The 21211-nt window shown below is 38.5% G+C and overlaps 2 protein-coding genes across 6 annotated transcripts in view; one reads left to right on the forward strand and one right to left on the reverse strand.

Moving 5' to 3' along the window:
- Positions 1-21211, forward strand: part of CENPP (centromere protein P) — a 117375-nt gene that overhangs the window by 3973 nt on the left and 92191 nt on the right. For 4 of the 5 annotated variants that reach the window (XR_010082318.1, XM_063411859.1, XM_063411861.1 and 1 more), the window contains 2 exons: positions 1901-1989; positions 6948-7044. Coding sequence is in view for 4 of the 5 variants with exons in the window: in XM_063411859.1 (XP_063267929.1) it covers positions 1901-1989; positions 6948-7044 (186 nt within the window). In the remaining variant the exon portion in view is untranslated. Of the gene's footprint in view, positions 1-580; positions 967-1900; positions 1990-6947; positions 7045-21211 lie in introns of those variants that run through there. The other variant, XM_063411862.1, reaches the window with a different exon arrangement.
- On the reverse strand, positions 9103-21009 carry OGN (osteoglycin). Its single transcript, XM_063411858.1, has 7 exons — positions 20726-21009; positions 19853-20102; positions 15706-15790; positions 13258-13416; positions 12561-12763; positions 11911-12006; positions 9103-11609 (listed from the first exon to the last, which is right to left on the reverse strand). Exons 2-7 carry the CDS (start codon positions 20015-20017, stop codon positions 11439-11441), a joined length of 879 nt encoding a protein of 292 aa, XP_063267928.1. The 5' UTR covers positions 20018-20102; positions 20726-21009; the 3' UTR covers positions 9103-11438.

Below are 21211 nucleotides of genomic sequence, written 5' to 3' on the forward strand. Positions count from 1 at the left end.
ACATCAGGAAAACTTGATTTTTCAGCTCAGCTTTTAAGTTGTTGGGGTTGTTTTGTTTTCATTTAATGAGATGGAACTGAGAGTGAACAGTAAAGATGTCCTTCCTATTCTTTAGAAAAGCCGTATTACAAATTTGGGAATCCAATATTTCGGTAGCTACACATGGATTTTATCCTTTGAAACTGCAAGAGTTCAGTTCAATGAGCAACCTCTGAAGTCCATTTGTGACTTGAAACTTGCGGTCTTCATGATGCCTCTTTACATTTGCTTGTAATAAACTGCACTTAGAATGTTTCTCTCTGCTGCATCTGCAGCGTGATGCCATTTTCTGGTGTCAGTGGGGCTCCGGGGAGTTACAGACTGTTGAATTTACTGCCGATGGTGTTTATTGGTGCTTGCAGCCACTTCACCACTGAGCGGCAGCACTGGGCTGCCTAATGCCAGAACTTTGGGCTACTCTGAATGCTGATGATAGGGAATACCAGGTGTGTGTGTACTTTAAAACCCTCACTTCGGCTGTAAAAGCGTCACTTTGAGTTAATTTTTGCGTGGATTTTTTTATTTGCTGGAAGTACATCGTATCCAAAATACCTGTGCTGAAATTAGCATGGACAAAGTGCAATTATAACCAGTTTCACCTGTCTTGGGGAGTAAAAAAACAACACCTTGACACCTGTCAAGGTGGCAGCTGTTTCTGGGAAGTGCCCAGCAGGTAACAGGTCTGTTGGAGTGCAGCAGAAGATCAGGAATAGTTTTTCCCACTGTTAACTGTAGCTATTTATTCTAATAGTGAAGTCACAATAGGGTTAACTCAGCTCCATGGTATTAGGAGAGGACATGAGCTTGAAAATCAGCCAAAACAAGTCTAAGCCTTTTGGGAAAGCAATCATTTAAAAGAAGTTTCTTTCTTGCCCGGAGCTTTCCTTTTAGATATTTTTATTTGGCCCCACCATGGCATTTTGGCAGGTTAGTTAACCCCCACTGGCACAGCAGTCCCTTCAGAAGAGGTGACATGTTAGCTTGTGGCTGCTGACAGCTTCTCCACAACTCCATCCCCCTATTGAACCTTGTGCTCTGAACATGAAATGATTTTTCCTGATGTTATTGAGCCCATCCACGAATCTCTGTAGTGCCTTGCTTTGCTTTTCCCATCTTTAGTGATGGCAGTGGAGGCACTGCTGATTCGTGTGTGCAGTCCTCTCCTGATATTCCCATCTGCTTGTAGTGACTTGGTATAAGAAGTTTAAATGAGGCATTTCCTATGCTCTTCAAACCATGATTTTAAGCTTTTTCATTCACTTTTATCTAATCCATTACTTTGGTGTGTTCAAGAATGCCTAGGAAAGAGAACTTCTTTTGTGGCTTCATTTCTACTCTGACCAACTTTTCTCGTTCTTTAATAGCTTATTAGTTAATTTAGAATAATTTTATTATCTTGCACATATTTCTGAGTAACAGTGATTGTTAAAAAGGAAAATACTTTGAGACAAAACTGTAGGGTTTAAAATTAAAAAAAACAGCCCCAAACTAACAGATAAAATCTTATCTGTGAATTTTCTGGTAGATGTGGCAGCTAAAGGCTGTGTTGGGAAATTAGAAGATTCTTAAAGAAGTGGGATTGATGTGAAAGGAAGTAATGAACCTTCCTTTAGACATATATATATTCTTTATGCTTACAAACTCAGGTATTATTCCAAAAGCCTTGTGAATAACAGTGCTCTTGAAATGAAAGGAACTGTTCACACACACAAACTGTAATTTAAAAAATGCTACTTTTAAGGATTACAGTACTTAGCAGCATTTTTATCTACTTTTTTTCTATTTTTCTATGCAAATAAGCACATTTTTCTCCTCACCAGAGAAGTTTCTAAAATACTTTGTTGTCACTTCTCCAATCTAGAACAATGAGAAAGTGTCTGCTGTTGTTAGTGATCTCAGCATTGTCATGGACTCCCTAGAAGATTCAAATGTGAGCAAGTTTGTGTCAAGGTAAGATGGGATTTTTTTGCTCAAGGCAGGTTATTGTGTGGGATATGAGATACTAAATGCAGTGCTGGGTTTTCATGTGAATTGCTGGCAGCAGTGTCTTTGTGTGATGTGTCCTTGGCCAACCCAAACACTTCCCATCCCTATTGTATCCTGGAGAGAAGATAAAAGGCATCTGATTTTTAACATCTGGAGGGACCATCACAAATACAACTTTACAGAGCCAGGTTTTGGATTATAGAGAGTTTGAGCTGTTTGAAGATTAAGGTAACATAGTAATCTCAGCTGTTGCATTTTAATTAACATAATTGTTCCTCAGATGTGTTTGTGTGGGTAATGCCTGCAGGGCACACCCACAACCTCTCTCCAGTATTTGCCTGTTTCTGATTCTCAGCTCTCAATTCCATTTCCCATGTTGGCATCAGGATTTATTTCACTGATATCTTAAAAATATATAATTTAAAAACATGGAATAGTGTATTTGTACAGTGGCTTAAGAAAATTAACATACTAAAACTTAAATGTATGAATGCTGGTTTTTATTATTTTCTGGAGTATGCCAACTTCTTGTGGTAACATGATGAGTAAGTGATTAAATTATTTATTTGCAGTATTGCACAGAATTCTGCTAGCAAACTGTTCTGAGAACAAATCTTTATCATTGAGTAGTTGATTTAATTATTTCTTAATTTTTTTTTTCTTTTGTTTTCTATTATTTTTTGGTCTTGGGGAGGGAGAGGAAGGGCCGACAGATGGGTGGACAGAGATGTCTATTGAGTTACCTCAGGCTTCAGTACTCTCTGCTGAAAACTGATTTTTTTATTTAAAGGCTTTGAGATTTCCATATAAATTTACTGAAGCTTGTGGTGTAACTGGAAAGAACAGTTGACTGCTCTCAAGAAGTGGGATTTAGAAGAGGAAATTGCCCTGTTTTATTCATGAGTATTTTATGACAGCAGAAGTGTTTTGGAACTTAATAGTCACACTGGAAAGCAATGTGTTGAAGTAGTGGCAGACTTTATTTCATCCTGGCTGGAGCACTGCTGTCTTGTCCCTGCCTCTTCTCCTTTTTCACCTTGTGCCAGTACTCATAAACAAACACAAGTTTTCATCAATGACAGAAGATGCAACAAAGCAAGCAGCTCTTTCTCCTGAGCCTCCCTTTGCACGTGCCTCCTGTTGGCCTTGTGTCTCTAGATACCCCTGCAGCCACGTGGCCAACAGGATCAGTGGGGTCAGTGGGTTGAAAATGACTTTTTTTTTGACAACCCAACCTTGTTCCCCCACACCACCTTCAAATTTCATTTTTCCTGTGTGCTTGTGTGTGCTGCCAGTGCGAGGCCGTGGGCCTGTGCCTGGGCTGGGGCTGGCAGTGCCTGCCTGAGAGCAGCCCCTGCTCCATTGCCTCAGCCTGTGCTCTCCCTCCAGGGCCTGGCTTCTCAATCCCCTTGTTGGGCTGCTCCTCATCTTTCCAAGCTGTAATCTCCTCATGTTCAGGTTCAGACTTTTCCCGTTGTTCTTTAGTCTGCTCCTGGAATTCCTACCCCTTCCTGCCTTTTCCCTCCATTCCTGACTAGCTGGATCTGGTCTCCTGTTTGTTCATTTTTCAGTCTCCCTACCAGTTTATCTTCTTTTGCTTCCTTGGCCCACTCTTGCCAAATCCATTGTCTGGTTCTGTTCTGTTTTGTCTCCTGGCTGGGATTTTTTTCCTCCTCAGTTTTCTAATTTTTTTTTGGCTTTGTTTTTTTCATAATATTTGTCAGAAAATGATCTTTAAGAGCAGCAGAGTTAAAAACTTGGCATTCAGTTCCTGCTTTGGAAGAAAATAGGAGAATGCTAGAACACTTGAGCAATATCTTTTTGAGTGAAGCAAAATTAAGCAGCCTGCAGGTACTGCTGCAAGATACAAATGGTACAGCTGCATATAAGAACTGTACATTTTTTAAAAGTGGCTATATGTTTATATAATTTCTTAATTTTTTTGTGACAATAATAGATGTATGAAAGTGTAATCACAATATTCAGTTATCTTTTTTTTTGGATTTCACTTGTGTCCCCTTTGTACCAGTTATCATTTATGTTACATTTGACTTCTGTTGAGAACCACATCATCTAAAAACTCTTGTCAGTCCTTTTTCCTTTTTTTGTCTTGACACCTCATTAATTGTTGGGGGAGTTAACCCTTGCACAGGTTACTTAGGCAAATACAGATTTTTTTAAGCAGTATGAAAGTTGTTCTTACTTTTTACTGATTACTTAGAACCTATAAACCAGAGTGCATTGTATTAAATGCTGCATGGGCAAGGTCTCTTGCAAATGAAGAGAAGCAGAAATTCTACCCCCAGCTTTGAGTCATGTTTTAGTTTTCTTTGCTAATGTAGAAAGTCTTGCATTCTGTAGCGAGTTAAAATAGATTTTCTCCCTTAAAATAGACAAAGGAACACGTTAAAGGAGGCTTAGGTACTCTTACAACAATTTAATTTCTTTTCTATTTCTGTGTTTTGATATTTTGTGCAAGTGAAAGGGTGTTTGGATGAAGAGCCCATGATTTTAGCCTGACAGAGTTATTCTCTGCCTGAATATCATTTCAGCTGGTTTTGGATGACTTTTCTGTGACATGGATGTTGGCATTGGAGACAGGTGTTTTCTGCTCCAAGTGGATTTTTGTAACGTTAAATTCTTTCAAAATAAAGAAGAGACTTGAATTTTACCATCCACTCTCTTACTGCCTTTTATGCCATATTCTCTTGGTATTTTGGCATTTGGTGTGGTTGACTTCAGCAGGAGGAATTAGACTAATTTGGGCTAATTAGGAATTACTGTTTATGGGTAGATTGGATGCTGTGAGAGCTCACTGACCTGGTGCTCTTATTCCAAAGGAGTCTCCTGCTCCTTTGCCAATATGGATTTACATACAGCTGTTCTTGCCAACAGATTCCCTCTTTCTAAACACTGAGTTCAGTTTTGTATCTTGAATTTACACAGTGCTATGTGGGGAAAGTACATCCTCAGATGTATTGGTTGACTAACTGCTACATCTGAAACTGGTTTGTTGAACTTCTACTCAAAACCTTTTCCTTCTTTTGATGATCTAGCCTTAAAATTTTTCATCTGCTCCATCACCTTAAAATGATTTTGAGGCAAAAAAAGAAGAAATTAACTAAAAACAATGCTGAAACAAGGTCATAGTGTTTGTGATAGTATTTTAGATAGCATAAACATGGTTATTTATAAAAATTGCCAAGTTTTATTGCCAAGAATTTCAAGTGTGTAGTTCTGTAACAGTGCAGTTTGTGTGGAATCTGTTCTCCAGACATGGAGAGGTGGGCAGTTGTCACCAAGGGTCCACAGCTCCTGTAGAATGTGTAGACTTTGACATGTACAATTCAGAATTGAGGTTAAAAACAGCTCCCAGACCAAATGAGCTGTTGTAAATCAGTGTGTCCGTGTCCTTCCAGGGACTCACTTTTCCCAGTGCTGCCAGCATTTTTTTCATCTTGGCCCAATTTTGTTGGCAGCTGTGACTGCTGTGGTAACTTCCTTTCATGATGCTGTTCTTTCCAGGCTAGGATAAAACTTGTTTGGCTTTTCTTTCACATTTTCAATATCTGAATGACCTTAATGTATTTTTTTCCCAGTTTCTTTGTGTAACATGTTAAGGTTTGCTGTTCCTGTATATGAAATAGAGCTGGATTGGAGGCACAGCTCTCCCTGGGAAGGCTGAACTGACTTGGTAATCCCCTGCTGCAGCCATTCTGCCTCAAGTCTCTGCTCTCAGCTGTTCTGAAAATCCAAAATGAATAGCTAATCTCAAACAGAAAGAATGTTTAAAGTAAAATTTACATTAGAATTTAAATACTCCAACTTCCTGAAATATTCCCAAATATCGGTCAGGTGTCTTCCTCAGTCAGGGTTTTGTAAACTTGTAAAATCCTGTATTAGTAACCATAATAAATATTTGTACTTCCAAAACAGTGCTTGCCAGGTGTGTTTCAATGATGATTAACACTCTGTGGCTTCATATCAACAATGACACGAATCCTTTCACCCTTATGGTTAAATAATCACATTACTTCAGGTAGTCTGACTTGTGGTTTTGTGGAGTTTTGTACCCTTTGCATTCTGGCTGCATTTGTGTAGTGAAAACAGCACACCCTTGATGAGCCTTTATTTCCTCCTTTCCCCAACAACCCTGAATGTGTTGGCTGCCTGACAGTTTGCACCTTCTATTGTCTCTTTTCCTTTCTCCATCCTGATCCTTACTAGAAATTTGAAATAGAAATGTTTGTATCTACCTTTCCCTCCCACTCTCCCCCCAGCATAAGAAGGAACATCATGGACCTGTTGGAGCAGGTCTAGAGGAGAGTGAGGAAGATCTTCTGAAGGCTGGAGCCCCTCTGCTCTGGAGACAAAATCACATCAAGATTTAACAAATCTACCAAAATTTTTGGTTTAGATGCCCTGTGTGATCAGGCTGATTTCCTACTGAAGCTGCAAGGGTAATCTTGAAAAGCTGAGTGCCATGTGGGCAGTGGCAGCAAACGTGTCATGTAGATTTAGTTGGTTAGGACAAAGATTTTGGGAATGTTTCAAGTTAGTGATGCAGTTTGGGAACTCTTACCATTCTGCAGGTTCAGGTTTTACTGTGCAACATCTTAGAATTTATTTAGAAAGCTAGTTGAACGAGAATAAAATCAAACCGAGATTTTGCAGGTGACTACTTTGTTCCCACATTTTACACATAAGATTAACACTCAAAACAGTGGTTTAGGAATGTGTTCTTCAACCTCTTTTTCAATCATTACACTGCAGCTTTTTTTTCAGCTTTGTCATTCTTATTTTGGGTGAGTTCTACTTGATATTCAAACAATACTAATCTTTTTTTTAAAGTGGGCATTTTAGGCTATGGAATTGATACATCTGATTAGGGCTGGGTTAAACAATATATTTTTGTTTTATAGCACTGAAGAACATGGAGATCTTCTAACATTTTTCAGAAGCATTTCAACCTATGCTGAGTGGTTTGAACATCGCAAACGCACCTTCCTGCATTTCAAGGTAGTGTCCATCAAGCCTTTGTTTATTTGTACAACATTTATTGCTTTAAGATGTTTATTGAGACAGAGCATTGAAGCTGGAACCGGCTGTCTTTAGCAGAATATGGGATCTTAATTTTGTATGTGGTGGTGAAGAGAATATGAGCTAAAAATTGGTGCTGTGTTCAAGGGGCCATTGAGCAGCAATTGTTCTGTTCCTCATGGGTGGAGGAAAAGAAGACTGCCCTTCTGTGAAGGAGTAAGACAGTTTGCTTTGGTATTATATTTTATTTTGATTAAAAAAAAAAAAAGGAGAAATTAAAAGAAAATAATACTTGTAGTCTTTGGCATGTAAATGTTGGTTTTGAAGGATTAGATCTGTTTCTCTTGAAGATATGTCAGCATGTGTTTGGGCAACAGCACTTGCAGTTCTTTGCTTGTATGGGAAATAAACTGTTCCTCCCTCCTAACTGGAACAGAGTATTTGAGCTTAGTTTTAAATTATCAGTGTTGGCTTGCTTGTTTTGGCTTTGTGCTGGTTTTAAGATAAACAACTAATCCTTGGAGTAAAAATACTACAGTCTTAGGGACACAAAATGTCTTACATGATCCTTTATGTATAGCTGCTTAATTGTTTGTGGTTTCTTGGCTGAGTTTTATGTGCCTCAAGAATTTACTGTCATTAAACTCAACACAATCGTTACTTTTCAGCTGTAGTATCAAGTGGGAACTGCATCATTTCCTATTTTTTCAGTCTTTTAGGCCTTTGAGTTCTGTGACAGATTAATCAATTTCTATTATCCAATCAACTAGAATAGAAAAGAGAGTTCTATTTTCTGATAATACAGAAAAAGTCCTCAGCTGAGCAATAAACTGGGCATTTCCTAATCCTGCTGTCTTTTGTGTAAGGGCTTTTCTTTAATCCCTCCATAGAAAAGGTAGAGCACCAAGAGCTTTAGGGCTTTGGGGTTGTCTTTTCCAGCTTCACTTGATGCTTTCTGATTGTGGTTTCTGGGACAGTGATTTGTAAATACTCCTCATTTAAAAACATAATAAAAGAAAAAATAGAAGAGAGATAGGTTAGGAGACAATTTTCACATTGTTGTGTTATAAGCCATTTTTAAAAGTATTTATTAAGATGTTGAGTATAAACAATGAAACTATCCATTAATTGCTGAAAGATGTGTGAAGACAATTCACTGAAGACATTACAAGTTTGTCAGTATTACAAATGTTCTTTCTCAAGGTAATTTTATTTCCATGGTCAAAGACAAGGATGAAGGCAAACCAATTTGGGAGAATCCTTACCTGACTGTGTGCTTGTGAAGAGTATTTTAGCTTTCTTATTTTGGTTAGCATTGCTAATCATTTCATTTCAAAACAGAAGAGTTTCTCAGGTAAGAGAATTGATAAAAGAGTTCAAAGATCAAATCTGACAATTCAAATAGATTGCTAAGGAGAATGTGGATTTGTAATTTAATGGTTTTAGTAATTTGTGGGAAAGCAATTAGACATATGTTGTTAATATATGCATAAAACCAACTCAAGAGTCTATCCTGTTAATATTCACACTTAGACAATATCAAAAATGAGTCTCTAATCTTTGTATTTTTTTCCCTACCTGTTCTCTAGACTCCCCTGTCTTGGAGAGAAAACTGTTGTGGGGGGAGTCTTGGGTTTATAGCTTTTCTGTTAATCTGTTTATTTTAAAAAGAAAATTGCCAATGCTTTTATGTAGAAATGAAGTAGTTTCTGATCCTTTTCTCAGAGTGTGATGTAAAAACACCAAAGGTAGTTTATTTTTTCTTTCCTGTTTTGGTACTTGAGAAGAAAGGGATAAGGTAGAAATGGATGAGTACTTCGAGTAATATTGAACATTTTGAGGTGAATGACAATTCAAGATCAATTCAAAATAGGTTTTGAAGGAGCAAATGATGTGTTCCTCAAGTATTCTGTCTGGCAGGTCTTGCTATTGTCACAATAAATACGTCTGTAAAATGGATTTACATCTGCAAAAAACCTTAGTCTGCGGTGAGGCTGAACAATGAAACGGGCAAGAAGAGCAGGTTGTTGAAGCTGATAGTGATAAACAAGAACAAAAATTCAAGTTTTATTGGAAATACAGAACAGAAATGAGTTACAGGAAAAAACAGAACCGTTTACATTCAGCTTGATATTAGTACTGGTCACACAAATAGGAGGTGTAAACGCTCCCTGCTGAAGCCTCTCTCACTTGATGGTTTTGATTAACTTGCTGTGAATGGGGAAAGTGAAGTAAAACACATCAGAGAACTTAGTGCCTGCATGAGGCATTCAGAAGGTACCACGTGTCTGCTTTGGTTTGCTCATTAATTAGTATTAATTAGCATTACTGATGATAATTAGTACATTTCAAAAATATACACAACATTTTAATGTAAAATTTATTGGGTGGTAGTGGGTAGGTCTTAGAATGTTTACATGTGTGTATATATTACAAAAATATGCATTTATTTGTGTATACACATTTTTGGTGGTATATACTCATCCTGTTAATACTGGGAAGAGTTTTAGTAGCAATGATTTGTGATGAGAAGATCAGAGGCTGCTGCTTATGTAACATTATTACATTTACAACTGTGTTTTTTCCATCTTAGGTGTTTATCACAAGAGACATGAGAGAATTGATGGGTTTAATTTTTTCCAGATACAAATTTGGCTTGACATTAGAATGTATTTTTACATTCATTGGAGTTGTTTTTTACATTTTGCCGAAAACCTGGGAACATCAAAGTTTTATGATTTATGTGGAAAAATGAAAACCAAATGTTGCTGCCAGACTTGGTTTTGTTCTCAATTAAGATAATGGAATTTCCTTTTTGTTACACCAAATAACTTAAAATGGAAAATATTGGGAGTTGCTGTATTTGTTGGATAATGGGTTCAGTGCAAAAATATGTGTTCAGAATTAAGTGGGCATTAATTCCCCAAGGCACAAGCACTAACAAATCAAGGCTTAGCTAAATAAGATAAATAAAACTAATACAAAATATCTTGTAAAATTAGTATTCTAGATGTAGTGATACATCATCATGCATTTGATGCTTAACTATTTCTACGAATTAGGAATCTACACTAGCTTCAAAATTAGTACAAAGTTGATGTGGTAATAGTAACTAGCACACCTTTGGCATTCATTTGTCTGGAGGCTTTACATCTGTAACAGTGTTTGAGGGGAGAAACTGGAGTGGACAGTTGTGGAATTACACATTGTGCCCTTGATCAGTGATGGCCAGTTTAGATTAACTGGGTACCAAGGCCTGTACATGTTGATTTGTGGTCTTAATACACTGCACAGGTTCAAGCAATGCTTGAAGTCACCTCTGATTTCAGATCAGTGATGGAATCAACTTTTCTTTCTAATTTAAAAATCTGCTTTGATTTTTCCCTGATGATCAGATTGTTGTGGAAGGGTATTTCTCTTTCTTTGCTCTGACATCTACATTAAATCATAGTTATTTACAAGTAAACACATGAATTCAGCTCTGCTCTTGGCTATATTGTCACATCTCCTGCCAGGAGAAGCTGTGGAACCAGGGCTTGGTCTACATCATTAGTTAATAACTCAGACACTTGAGTCCATTCTGCTGTACACAGACTGTTGTTTTAAAATGGGAAGCTGGTGTTGCAAAAACAGCTCTTGTGAGAACAGCTCAGCAAAACATATATATTTCATTTAAAAGTACATTGTGTAAAAATAAAACACATGTTATTTTTGAAGCAAAATAGTAGAAGGAAATCTAAAACATCTTTGCAGAGTTCCAGTTGCTGTGTTGCTTGGCGTACTAAACCTAAATAGGAGTTATTCTCATCTACCACAAATCAAATTTTTAAGGAAACATTAATGAATTTAAGCTTTGAGAAGTTCTGTTTCTGAACATAACTCTTTCATATGCATCTTCATCCAATACATCTTTGAAGGTCAACTGAAAAGATTTCACTGCAGATTAAAAGAGCGGGATTGGAATTCAAAAGTATTTTTCCTTTTTAGCTTGGTCAAAGAAAATCTTGGATTTATCTGAAAGTAGAATGTGGTGATTGTTCTGAGTGCTGGTAAAGAATGAGAACAAGCAGCTCTGTGTGATTTTACCTAAAGAGTATGTAGTGAAATAAAAGCTGAGTTGGTGGGTGTGCATATGTGTATATTTTTACGCTTTCATTAACAGAAAAGATTCTGGCAGCACGAGGGATACTGTAACTACTGAAGTGTGACAAGTTTGAAATGGTGATTTCAGAGCAGAACCGTGCAAGGTAGCACAAGGCGCTGGGTCTGCAGGGAGAAGAGCATTAGTAAGGGAGAGGCTATGGACTTGTAAACAGAGGAGAAGTGATCCTCGTTGCCATGCCTGGTCTGGCACGTGCAGGACAGGAGCAGGGCTAGTAGTAGGTGCCCACGGGCAGCATCCTCAGGCAGGAGAAGGCGTTGGCGTGCTTGCCCAGCACGATGGGGTTGCCCTCCATGCGGATCTCGTCCATGCGCGTGCGGATGTAGCGCGTGTTGTTGGACTTGCAGAACGTGTCGTCCGTGATGCTGGTGATGTTGTTGTACTGCAAACCAGAACATTTTTATGAGTAAATACACGCATTATTGATAAACGATCACAGCTTCTTTTTGCCACTTCCTATCCCTGCTGTGCAGAAGCCAGTAATAAATGCTTGCATGGGAATTGGCAGCTTCTGAACTTGTGGATGGTTGTGGCCATTCACATTGGTATGGTAAATTGTTTTATTCAGAGGTGCAGTGGGAAGCTGTAGTGGGAACTGTTTTAAAATAGAACAAGTTGGATTTGAAGTGTGCAGTTGCTGAGGTGTTTCCTTAGAGAACGTTAAGGAAATCCTTTGGGAATACCTGAAGGTGGAGAATGCGCAGACTCTCCGGTAAGTTCAGGGGAACAGATTCCAGTGCGTTGTGTCCTAAGTAGAGGTAGGCCAAATTTGTGAGCTTCTGTCAAACAGAAAGAGAGGTTACTGGTATTAATTGAGGCTAAGTAACTTCTCCCTGTTAAAGACATTAGTAATTTTTCCTGCTCACGTAGCCTGTAAACAGATGTAACAAAAGCCATTCTTTAGCTGTGAATGTTGAATTCTATTATACCAAGAAATTCATAGAACAGACCTTCTATGTTTGGGAAATTTCAGCGTCAGCATGTTCGTTATAAAAGATGAAAACACTATAAAGTACTATATATATATATATATAGTTTTTTAGTATTTCTGTAGTCCTCAGACTGTACTTGAGCCATCAATTTTTGAATATTTTTTTCTTTACATGTTAGAGAGAAAGCAAGCAAGTGAGAGATTTTACAGAAAATTCTACCTGGAGGACATGAGAGAGTGAGTGTACAAATGACAGATATTCCTTAAGACTGCCTCAAAAGCAAAGCAAAAGCTGGAGAGTTTGTTTAAAAGGTTACATAAAAATAGTTTGGTGGCAGCCTGAATAGTCTGGTTACTAGTTTTGTTTACTTTGGTTACTTAAATTATTGGGTTTTTCCTTACCTTGAAAGCATTTGCTTTGATACCTCTGCTTTTGATTCTGTTTTGGTTTGCATTAAATGTTGTTAGTTTGGGAGGTAGAACAGGAAGTTTTACAAGTCGATTTTCAGCAAGAGAAAGTTCTTCCAACAGCAGAAGCTTTGAAAAGGCTCCATCTTCTATTTCTTCGATCCTATTTCCACTAAAATCAATTCTTCTCAAGGTAGCTTTACACAAAAGAAATGAAAATTTAAGTATTGACTTTACAATTACATGCCATGTGAAATGTGTATGCGATATATGCTGAATGTTATATGTTGGCTGCAGCATCTAAATTGTGATCTACAAATGCAAATACTATTAAAATATGGATAAAATTGACATCTATATTTTTTCCTGGTCTTCAATTGAAAAAATAAAAAAGGGAGATATTCTAGAGCCTTCTTTTTGTCTTAAAGATACCATGATTTCAGCTGTTCACGGAATTGTCATGCCCAGTAGTGAGATAGCTGGCAGAGCTGTCCCTGGAGCATTTGAAGGAAAGATAATGCCTGGTCATTTAAGAGTGCCTGGGATGCAGAGCTGAATTTTATTTTTACCAACCTGCTCTTTGCCTGATTGTTTGGGAGTACTAAGACGTTTACAGGGCCCAGAATGCGTTTCCATTTTGCCTTTCCATTTCATGCTCCAAAGCAGAGATGGGAACGGGGGAGTCACTTACTGATGTCGGCGAAGTCGGAGGCCGCGATCCTCTTGATCTTGTTGAAGCGCGCGTAGAGGTACGCGGTCTCCTTGGGCAGCGGCGGCACGGCCTCGATGTCGATCTCCTCGCAGTACACCGAGCCGCTCAGGCACACGCACAGCAGGCACGTGGGCAGGTCTGCCAGCCAGGGGTGCACACAGTTACAGCTCACTCAGCCCAGCCTGCCTTACTCAAAACGCTTTTCTCTACTGGCTTTGAGATTTCCCATTGTTAGGTTTTTAAAAAATTCTGTTTGCATCAAGTTCAGATACGATTTAATGTTCTCAACTATCACCGTGGAGGCTCAACCAGGAAAAACAGACTGGGGACACAGATCTGGGTGCAACAACAGCAGCAGGGTAGAAGCCTGCCCTTAGTTTATTTTTCCATTATATATCTGTGGCAAGGTGACCATGGATTGGAGAAGGGTATCGCCACCTCTCCATCACATTGGCCCAGGAGGCTGTCATTTAACCTCCCCTTCTCTTAGAGAAAGTATTCATAACATTGCCAATATTTACAAAACATAGTCCTGTGTTTACAATTCACCAGCGTGAGAAACTGCACATTTCTCCTTTAATATGAATGCTCAGCAAACCAGGAAAATTCATGGCAACACTCAACTATTTTCGTTTTTTTTGTTCTTGTGCGTAACTTCCCTGTGTGTAACCTCTGTTCTTACCTGAGCATGTGCAATGCCATTAATCAGCCTGAATTCAGTTTAAATCTGAATTCAGCATGGTGAATGTAACACCTGCAAGTTTGTGACCATGTTAAATATCACATTTGGAATCAAACCCACAAGGAGATTGGCATTTGGTGCTGTGAGTGCATTGGGAGCATTTCTGGTAGGTCACGCGATATCCTGTGTTATTCCTAGCTACTACTTTGTCTAAACCTCCTGATAAAATCTCCAGCAATTATGTTTATATATTATATATGGTTTAGATTGGAAGGAACATGAAAGGTCAGCTCATTCCAAACCCTGCCACAGACCAACGCCTTCCACTAGACCAGGTTGCTCAGAATCCTGGTGGACTATTTCTATCAGTTTTATACCAAGATTTTTACAGGGGTTGTTTTAAGCAGAGGGAGAAACTTTTCGTAATGTAGTTTGAGACATTTGTGGCTCGTCCTGTTCCTCATGGACAAGTAAAGTATTGGTAACTTCTGCTTTGCTCTAATCTTTTGTGCAGCAATTTTTAAGTACATATAATGAATGTGGCTTTGAATCCAGTTTTGTCACCACTGCTGTGTCTTGTGCTGTGTTTTCTGTATTTTGAGAGTTTTGGTTGGCTCCCACCCTGGAGTGAGTGCAGTGCAGACAGCAGGGGTCATTCCATGGGGTAGTTGTCACTACACAGCAAAACAGGACCTTCTACAACCAGTGAGGAGTTACAAAAGCAGCTGGTCCATACTGGGAAGCCAACCCAGTACAGGTAACAGCAATTCTTTTTCTTACAGCAGCACTGCAGGGAATAAAATGAAGGTTTAGAGGTTTAGCTTTGTGAATGTCATCATTTTTAGGCTGCAGAGTTCCACGCCGTTTGGTATGTTTTTATTTAGTGGCTTGTTTTCATATGTTTGTGTATGAAATGGAAAATGTCAATGTTGTCACTGTTAAAAAGGCAATAGGTTTTATTCTCATCTGTCTAGAAGCTCTGATGTTCTTGGAGACTTGCTCAGGTTTTGATGGGGGCTTGTTGACAGGTGCTGTTGGGCAATCATTAACCTGGAATGAGCACTTTGGTGGAGATTGACAGTCCACTGGTCTTGCTGAATCATCAGTTATTTTTGGAAGCTTAGATCACAAACACACAAAATAAGTGTCTCTTTTTCTCCCTGTTCTGTTTGGCAGAGAAACTTTATCCTTTCATGGGTAGAGAGCATTTGAGCTTGTTAGGAGAAATCTGGACAATGTCCCCAGAGCCTGTAGGAAGCTTTGGCAAGTGAAGAATGTTCCTGAGTATGTTAAACATTGACCTCCATGATCATCAGATGTAAACTTTGAGAAAAGCCAATTGTTCAAATAAGTCTGTTGAAGTAATTTAAGCACGTCGTATTTCATCATCGCTTGTTTAAACTGTGGGACTGACTGGGGGGTTATTTTGTTTTTCTTTGCTTTCTTGTCTAACTTACTTGACTTGGGCACATCTCAATGGCAAATATGACTGGGCAAGTCTGTGGAGATGCTTACAAGCTGTGCTTTGTGTATTCAGAGTTTACTTGAGGATCTTTTAAATTTTTCAGCCTGATCCATAAGAAGTTAGAAGGTTTTCCAGAGCGGATATGAAATATATTCAAAAATGAAAATATTAATTCTGTGAATTTAAAGCCTTTGTCATCCTCTGCACATTAGATTTGTATATTAAAATATATTCTTTTGGATATCTTAAGACATCACAATATTCATATCAGTTAACTTACTTGTGTCCTTTGTTGGTGGGACATCGAGTTGGCTGTCATCGCTTTGCAGCATTAGGGAGGTGTCAAGAGAAACGTTTGCTCCATCCTTTGTGCAAGAACAATTGTTATTTTAGAACACAAACTGCAGACAAAAAGCCACAGAGCATTACAAGGATCTGAAATGTCATCTTTTAAAGTGAGCTTCCTACAAAATACCTCCTTATAGCACTTCATTTTTAAAATGTTCTTAAAGGTTGGATGACAAGTGTGATGTATTGTTAATTTTACACATGAGCTATTCACTTTGAAAGGCAAGAAGGGAAGGTGCTGCCAGTGCTCTTTAGAAAACTCAAGTTCTTCAGGAGAGGACAGTAGACACAAAATAGAAATAGAAAATATAGTCTGTGTGCTGGGAAGGAATATGTAAGTGGTGGGTATTTACAAACAGTAGAGTTTTGAAGATTTCACATATAATGCAAAATGCAATAGGAGTCTTGTGAGTATAAGTTGTATTTTGTTGTTGTTTTACCCAAATAAGCTCAGCAAAATGACTGAGATGTCCTTGCATTTAAAGCTATTCAGAATTCCTCCTGGAGATAGAAATTGGATCTTTTCAGCTGCAGGACAACTTAGTTTATCAACACATTCCTTACAGGTACTGGCTGAAATTGAGTCATTTGTTTCCATGATCTGCATGTAAGTAAGTCTGTTTTAAGGTGTGGGCTGCTAACAGAAAGGGCCTCTTGTGATGCAGGGAACAGTGGTCAGGTTTCATTGGATACTGAAGGAATTTTAGAGAATTACCTATTATTACTGTATTTACAGTATAGATACAGTAATACAGACTTCTTCTGTGATTGGCATACATTAAAGTTAAGGGGATATCAATTCGACTGTGGTAGTTGTTTTTGGCTTGCATCATTCATTTGGGTTTGAGGTTGGTTTTCTTTTGTGGGGAATATTTGTAGGACAGAACAAGCCAATATGTTTTTTGGTGTGCCTGGCTATTGGAAACACATGCAGGAAAGAACATTGTGAGATGTGGAAGATGTTTTGCTTTAAACATGCTTAAGGACCAGGCCCTGGCAGGAGCAAAGTGCTCTGTTGGAGCTGTTTGCACAGTGGGAATGCTGACAAATGAACCCCTTTTAGTTTTCTTCATCCCCTCACTCTCCCTCCCTTCAGGCACACAGGTAGTTCATGTGCAAGTGCAGTGTGCAGGTGAGAGCTTTCAAGCTCCTTCTGATACTGTGTTTTATTTGGTATTTAGTTGCTTGCATATACTTTACTGTGGGAATTTTTTTGTTCTGCAAAACAAACCACTCAGGCTTGACATAAAGCCTGAGAAACAAATATCTTGGCCAGCCTCTGTCATTTTGACCCCTTTTTAGCCTATGAATCATCAGTCCCTTGGCTCTTCCCTGCATCTGCCTCTCCAGGCTCTGGTTTGGGCTAGCTTGGTTTATCCCAGTGAAGTTTTAGGTTCTCAGTTTGGAAGTTTTAGGCCCTCAGCAGGGTTCTGACAGCAGTTTGGCTGTGCAGGGTGGAGGGAAGCTCAGGGTGTCAGCTCACCAGCTGCACTCCAGCAAACTGCACATCTGACAGAAGCTTTCTGCAGGAGTTAGCTCACAAAGACAGGTTTATGAGGCACATGAAGAGAGGACCTCGAGGTATCTGTGCCAGGAGAGGCTTCTGAGTGCATGGACTGCTCATGGAACAAGTGGGCTAACATGGCTGCAGCTGGTTTGGCTCCTGAGGGACATTTAATAACATTAAAAAAGCACAGCTTGTCTGTCCCAGGTGAAGATTTCTAGCAGAGTCTCCTACGTGAGCCATCAAAGTAGTCTCTGATGGGACTCCTCAGCAGAATGCAATGTATTCCTAATCTCTGCCAGTAGGAAATGTCACAAAAATTTAAATTGGTAATGTGCAGAATACCATTAAATTCCTAGAATTAAAAAGTATTTGCTGATCAGCCATAAAAAATCCTAACTATGGAGTATCAGTGCAGACAATTGTTTGGATTATAACCACAAGTTCATTACTTGCATATGTCAGGAATGCACTGAAGGAATATTGGCCTACTCACATACTTAAATTCCACCTGCCTCTTGCACTTTACTGGAAATAATGACACATCAACACTTTACATCCAAATACTCCAACCATCTTCAAATTTCGACAAAATAATTTATTCATCTTATAACACAAAGGTTTGGTAGTTTATAGTCAATGAAATGAGTTAGTCCACATGTGAGACACATCTAATTGAGTGGTTCTGTTCTCTAGTGGAAATCAAGATTTTGTGGTTTAAATTTCTCAGATTTTATTCAAGACTGGTGTGGCTATGATTTCAAATAATCTTAGTAATAAATTTCTTCTGATGTTTTTAGTAGAAGTCTTTTTTCTAACTGTGAGTTCACACATACAGTAAGGAGTTAAATTTGTATGCAAGATAGATTTCTGACTGGGCATGCCTGAGGAAACGTTTGGCATGCATTTCAGTTCCAGTTAACACTTGGACTGTCTGGGAAGTAAAATTGGTGCAATAAATGAACAGAAGATCTGTTTGTGCACCCCATGATTTAAACTGGGAACACTGACACTTGTGTCAATGCAGTTGTTGCACATAAGGAGCTCATTTATTATTTTGTAATGAAAACATGTCAATGGAGAACTGAGCTGATGGAAATAATGACTGACTACATTCTTAGAATTATCCTAAGCACAACTGTTGGCCTTCAGAAGTCCTGCAGCTTAAAGCACTGCCAGGAGCACTTTGATTTGTGTGTGGCACATCTGTTGGCACCATTTCCACGTAGGTAAACTCCTTGTTCCTTTACTGAAGCAGCAGCAATCTTCTGTAAGCAATTTATTAATAAGTGTCCTCTGATGCTGTGCCTAGCTGGTTAAAGTTATCAGGTTTAGTATCTTTTAAAAACTTACTTCTGAGTGGATATTTAAGAGTCATTTATATAGTCCCTTTTTCATGGGTTTATGAAAACATGTTATTTCATCACCGTGGCAGATGTCACATTTTAAAATACCTTAGACATTTTTTTGCTGTAAATACTAGCTTATTGTTCTAGTCAACTGTGGAAAGCTGTAATTTAAGTAGAATTGGGAAATATTAAAAAGGTATATGAAAGTGATTTTTTTTTTGTATTTGGACTGCAATTTTTTACTTACTGTCTTTTGCTGTTTTATTTTTCTTGCTTATCAGACTAAGTTATTGTAACGAGTGCAATTAATATGAATGAAAACCTCCTTAAGTTTTTCATACTGGGCTGTTACCGCTTGGTTTGGATCTTTGGTATTTTCCTTGGAAACTCCTCTTGGGACAATTGCTGCTGGTTTTTCTCCCTGGTCAGTGTTGTACCTCCTCTGTTGGTGTCTGCTGAGGTCTGAATGGGGCTGTGAGGTTTGTAACTGTCCCTGGGGGCTGAGCTTGTGGCACTTCCCTCAATTCTCCCCTGGCTTTGTGTGGTCTGCTTTAGTATTGAAATCCAGTGGCAGGAATGTGGAGCACCCAACAAAAATACTCTGTTTGGAGATGCTGGTGAGTGCAGTGGGATGTAGGGGATAATCTCTTTATTAAGAGTCTCAAAGTGTTAATGTGTGACTCCTCCAGCTCTGGACATTCTATAGAAGTTCAGGACTGCTGAACTGTTGAGCTGTAAAACCCAAACCACCCAGCCCTGAAACACTGAGGCAAGAAACTTGATCGTCTGGCAAGTCAAAAGAGGAAATGCAGTTTATACTGGCAGGTTATGTTCAGTAAAAAGGGGGATCCAATTATTACTTTGATAGTAAAAAAAAATAAAATCACTTTCCTTGTTTTTAAGCAGACTCACTGAGTTAATACAACATAGCTAGTTAATATATCCTGTTTGTGAAACTTATGATTGCAAGCACATAAGAACAGCAGAGCTAAAATGATGCTTTAACCTTGTTTGTGCAAGCCTGCCTTGTCTGGCTTACTCAGACTGTAGCAAGGGTAGTATTTTTGTGGTTTGAGTTTGAGTGGCTTTCCCTGTGTCTGAACCCATTGTATGTTTCCCTGTTATTTTAGGATTTTTCCATAAAACTCACATGCATGCACATAACACCTTTTTCACATAATGCTTATTTTAGTTAAAAAATATTAAAAGGAAAAAAAATAAAATACCTTTCTTATGTCCTTGGATTGCATTTCATGATCTTGTGTCAGGCTTCCCATGGAAACATCTGTATCATACTCATAAAACTGGAGTGATTCTTGCTGTAGAGGTGGTGCTGGATTTACCAAAGGTACAAACACAAACAGAAAAAAAGCAGCCTGCAAAGTCTCCATTCCTGCCCAGAACAATGTGTGCAGCTTTCAGTGAGCTGGTGAAGATCTGCTCGTGCCTGGACTCTGGAGAACACTTTCTTTGGGGCTGGAAATGAAAATGCAATCCGTCAAAACAATATTTAAAGCCTAGAGGACTTGTTGGCAGTAGTTTCTAACACATAAGGAATATGGAACAACTTTTAACTCTTGATATCCTTTAATTAGACTAACTTTATTAAACCTGTTCTTAACATGTGGAGAAACTGGGAATAATAAACTTTTTCCAGCTAATAAGGACAATATTCTCTTAATTGCATTTGCTTGTTTGCCAGTTTGTTGTTTTTGTTAAAAGCAAGACGATTTTGTTAATATTAAATATCTGGCACGTATGTAGATGAACTACTTAAAATATGTGAGGTTCAAATGCATTTTCCTTTATTGTCAAAATGAGGATTTTCAAACCTAAATGCTCTATAACAATAGCCTCTCATCTTTCACTTTACATTTGAGACTAAATAAGAGAAGATAACTTAATACCCTCAGAATATTATACAGGTTGGGCACTTTTCAGGCAGGAAGGGGGAAGGGGCTGCAAACATGATCTTTGAGACATTACAAATAAGCATGCAATATTTTAAAAAATAAATCTTTGCACAGCATTTTTCTCTTCTTTACTGTAGTTTTATTTAAGCTCTAAGTTAATCTGCTTTTAGGAAAAAATCTACCTACCTTTTTAACAGATTCCAAGCTCTTCAGTGAAGAAACCAGATCTCCTTATCTATAGTTACTCTGTTGTCAATGTATTTTAGGTTCAAGTTATGCATTACATCCAGATTGTTGAAATGAATACTCTCTCAAAGTTTGACAGTCTGAGGAGTGCTTTCCATGGGGTAAAAACGCTTTGCCAGCATTCTCTCCCAGGGTGAGAGGTAATATCCTGGAGCAGGGGGTTGTACTTTGCAAAACACTTGCAAATGCTAAGCCTGTGTAGCTCATCCTACTTCTGGTGTTCCTTGTTGAAATGGCAGCTTTCTGCTTTGTGGGGATTTGCTCTTTTTATTTTCTAAGGCTTTTTCTGTAAATCCAATATTAATTGTGCAGACTGGAGGTCTCGAATAAGGCATGTGTTATCCATTTTGTGAAATGTTTCAGCCTGGAGACAAAGCAGCTGCTTTCTGAGACAGAGGTAGAGCCAAAACACACGTCCGTTGTATT

Source organism: Prinia subflava, chromosome 14 (assembly GCF_021018805.1).
Source record: "Prinia subflava isolate CZ2003 ecotype Zambia chromosome 14, Cam_Psub_1.2, whole genome shotgun sequence".
NCBI classification, from domain to species: domain Eukaryota; kingdom Metazoa; phylum Chordata; class Aves; order Passeriformes; family Cisticolidae; genus Prinia; species Prinia subflava.

Bases quoted from the DNA above. Each gene is read 5' to 3' on its own strand.
- OGN (XM_063411858.1), bottom strand. From the start codon at position 20,017: ATGGAGACTTTGCAGGCTGCTTTTTTTCTGTTTGTGTTTGTACCTTTG. The intron at 13,417-15,705 runs GTAAGTTAACTG...CCTGGCTGGCAG, and splicing joins CCCACCAACAAAGGACACAA to ACCTGCCCACGTGCCTGCTG. The intron at 12,007-12,560 runs GTAAGGAAAAAC...TCTGTTTGACAG, and splicing joins TCAAAGCAAATGCTTTCAAG to AAGCTCACAAATTTGGCCTA.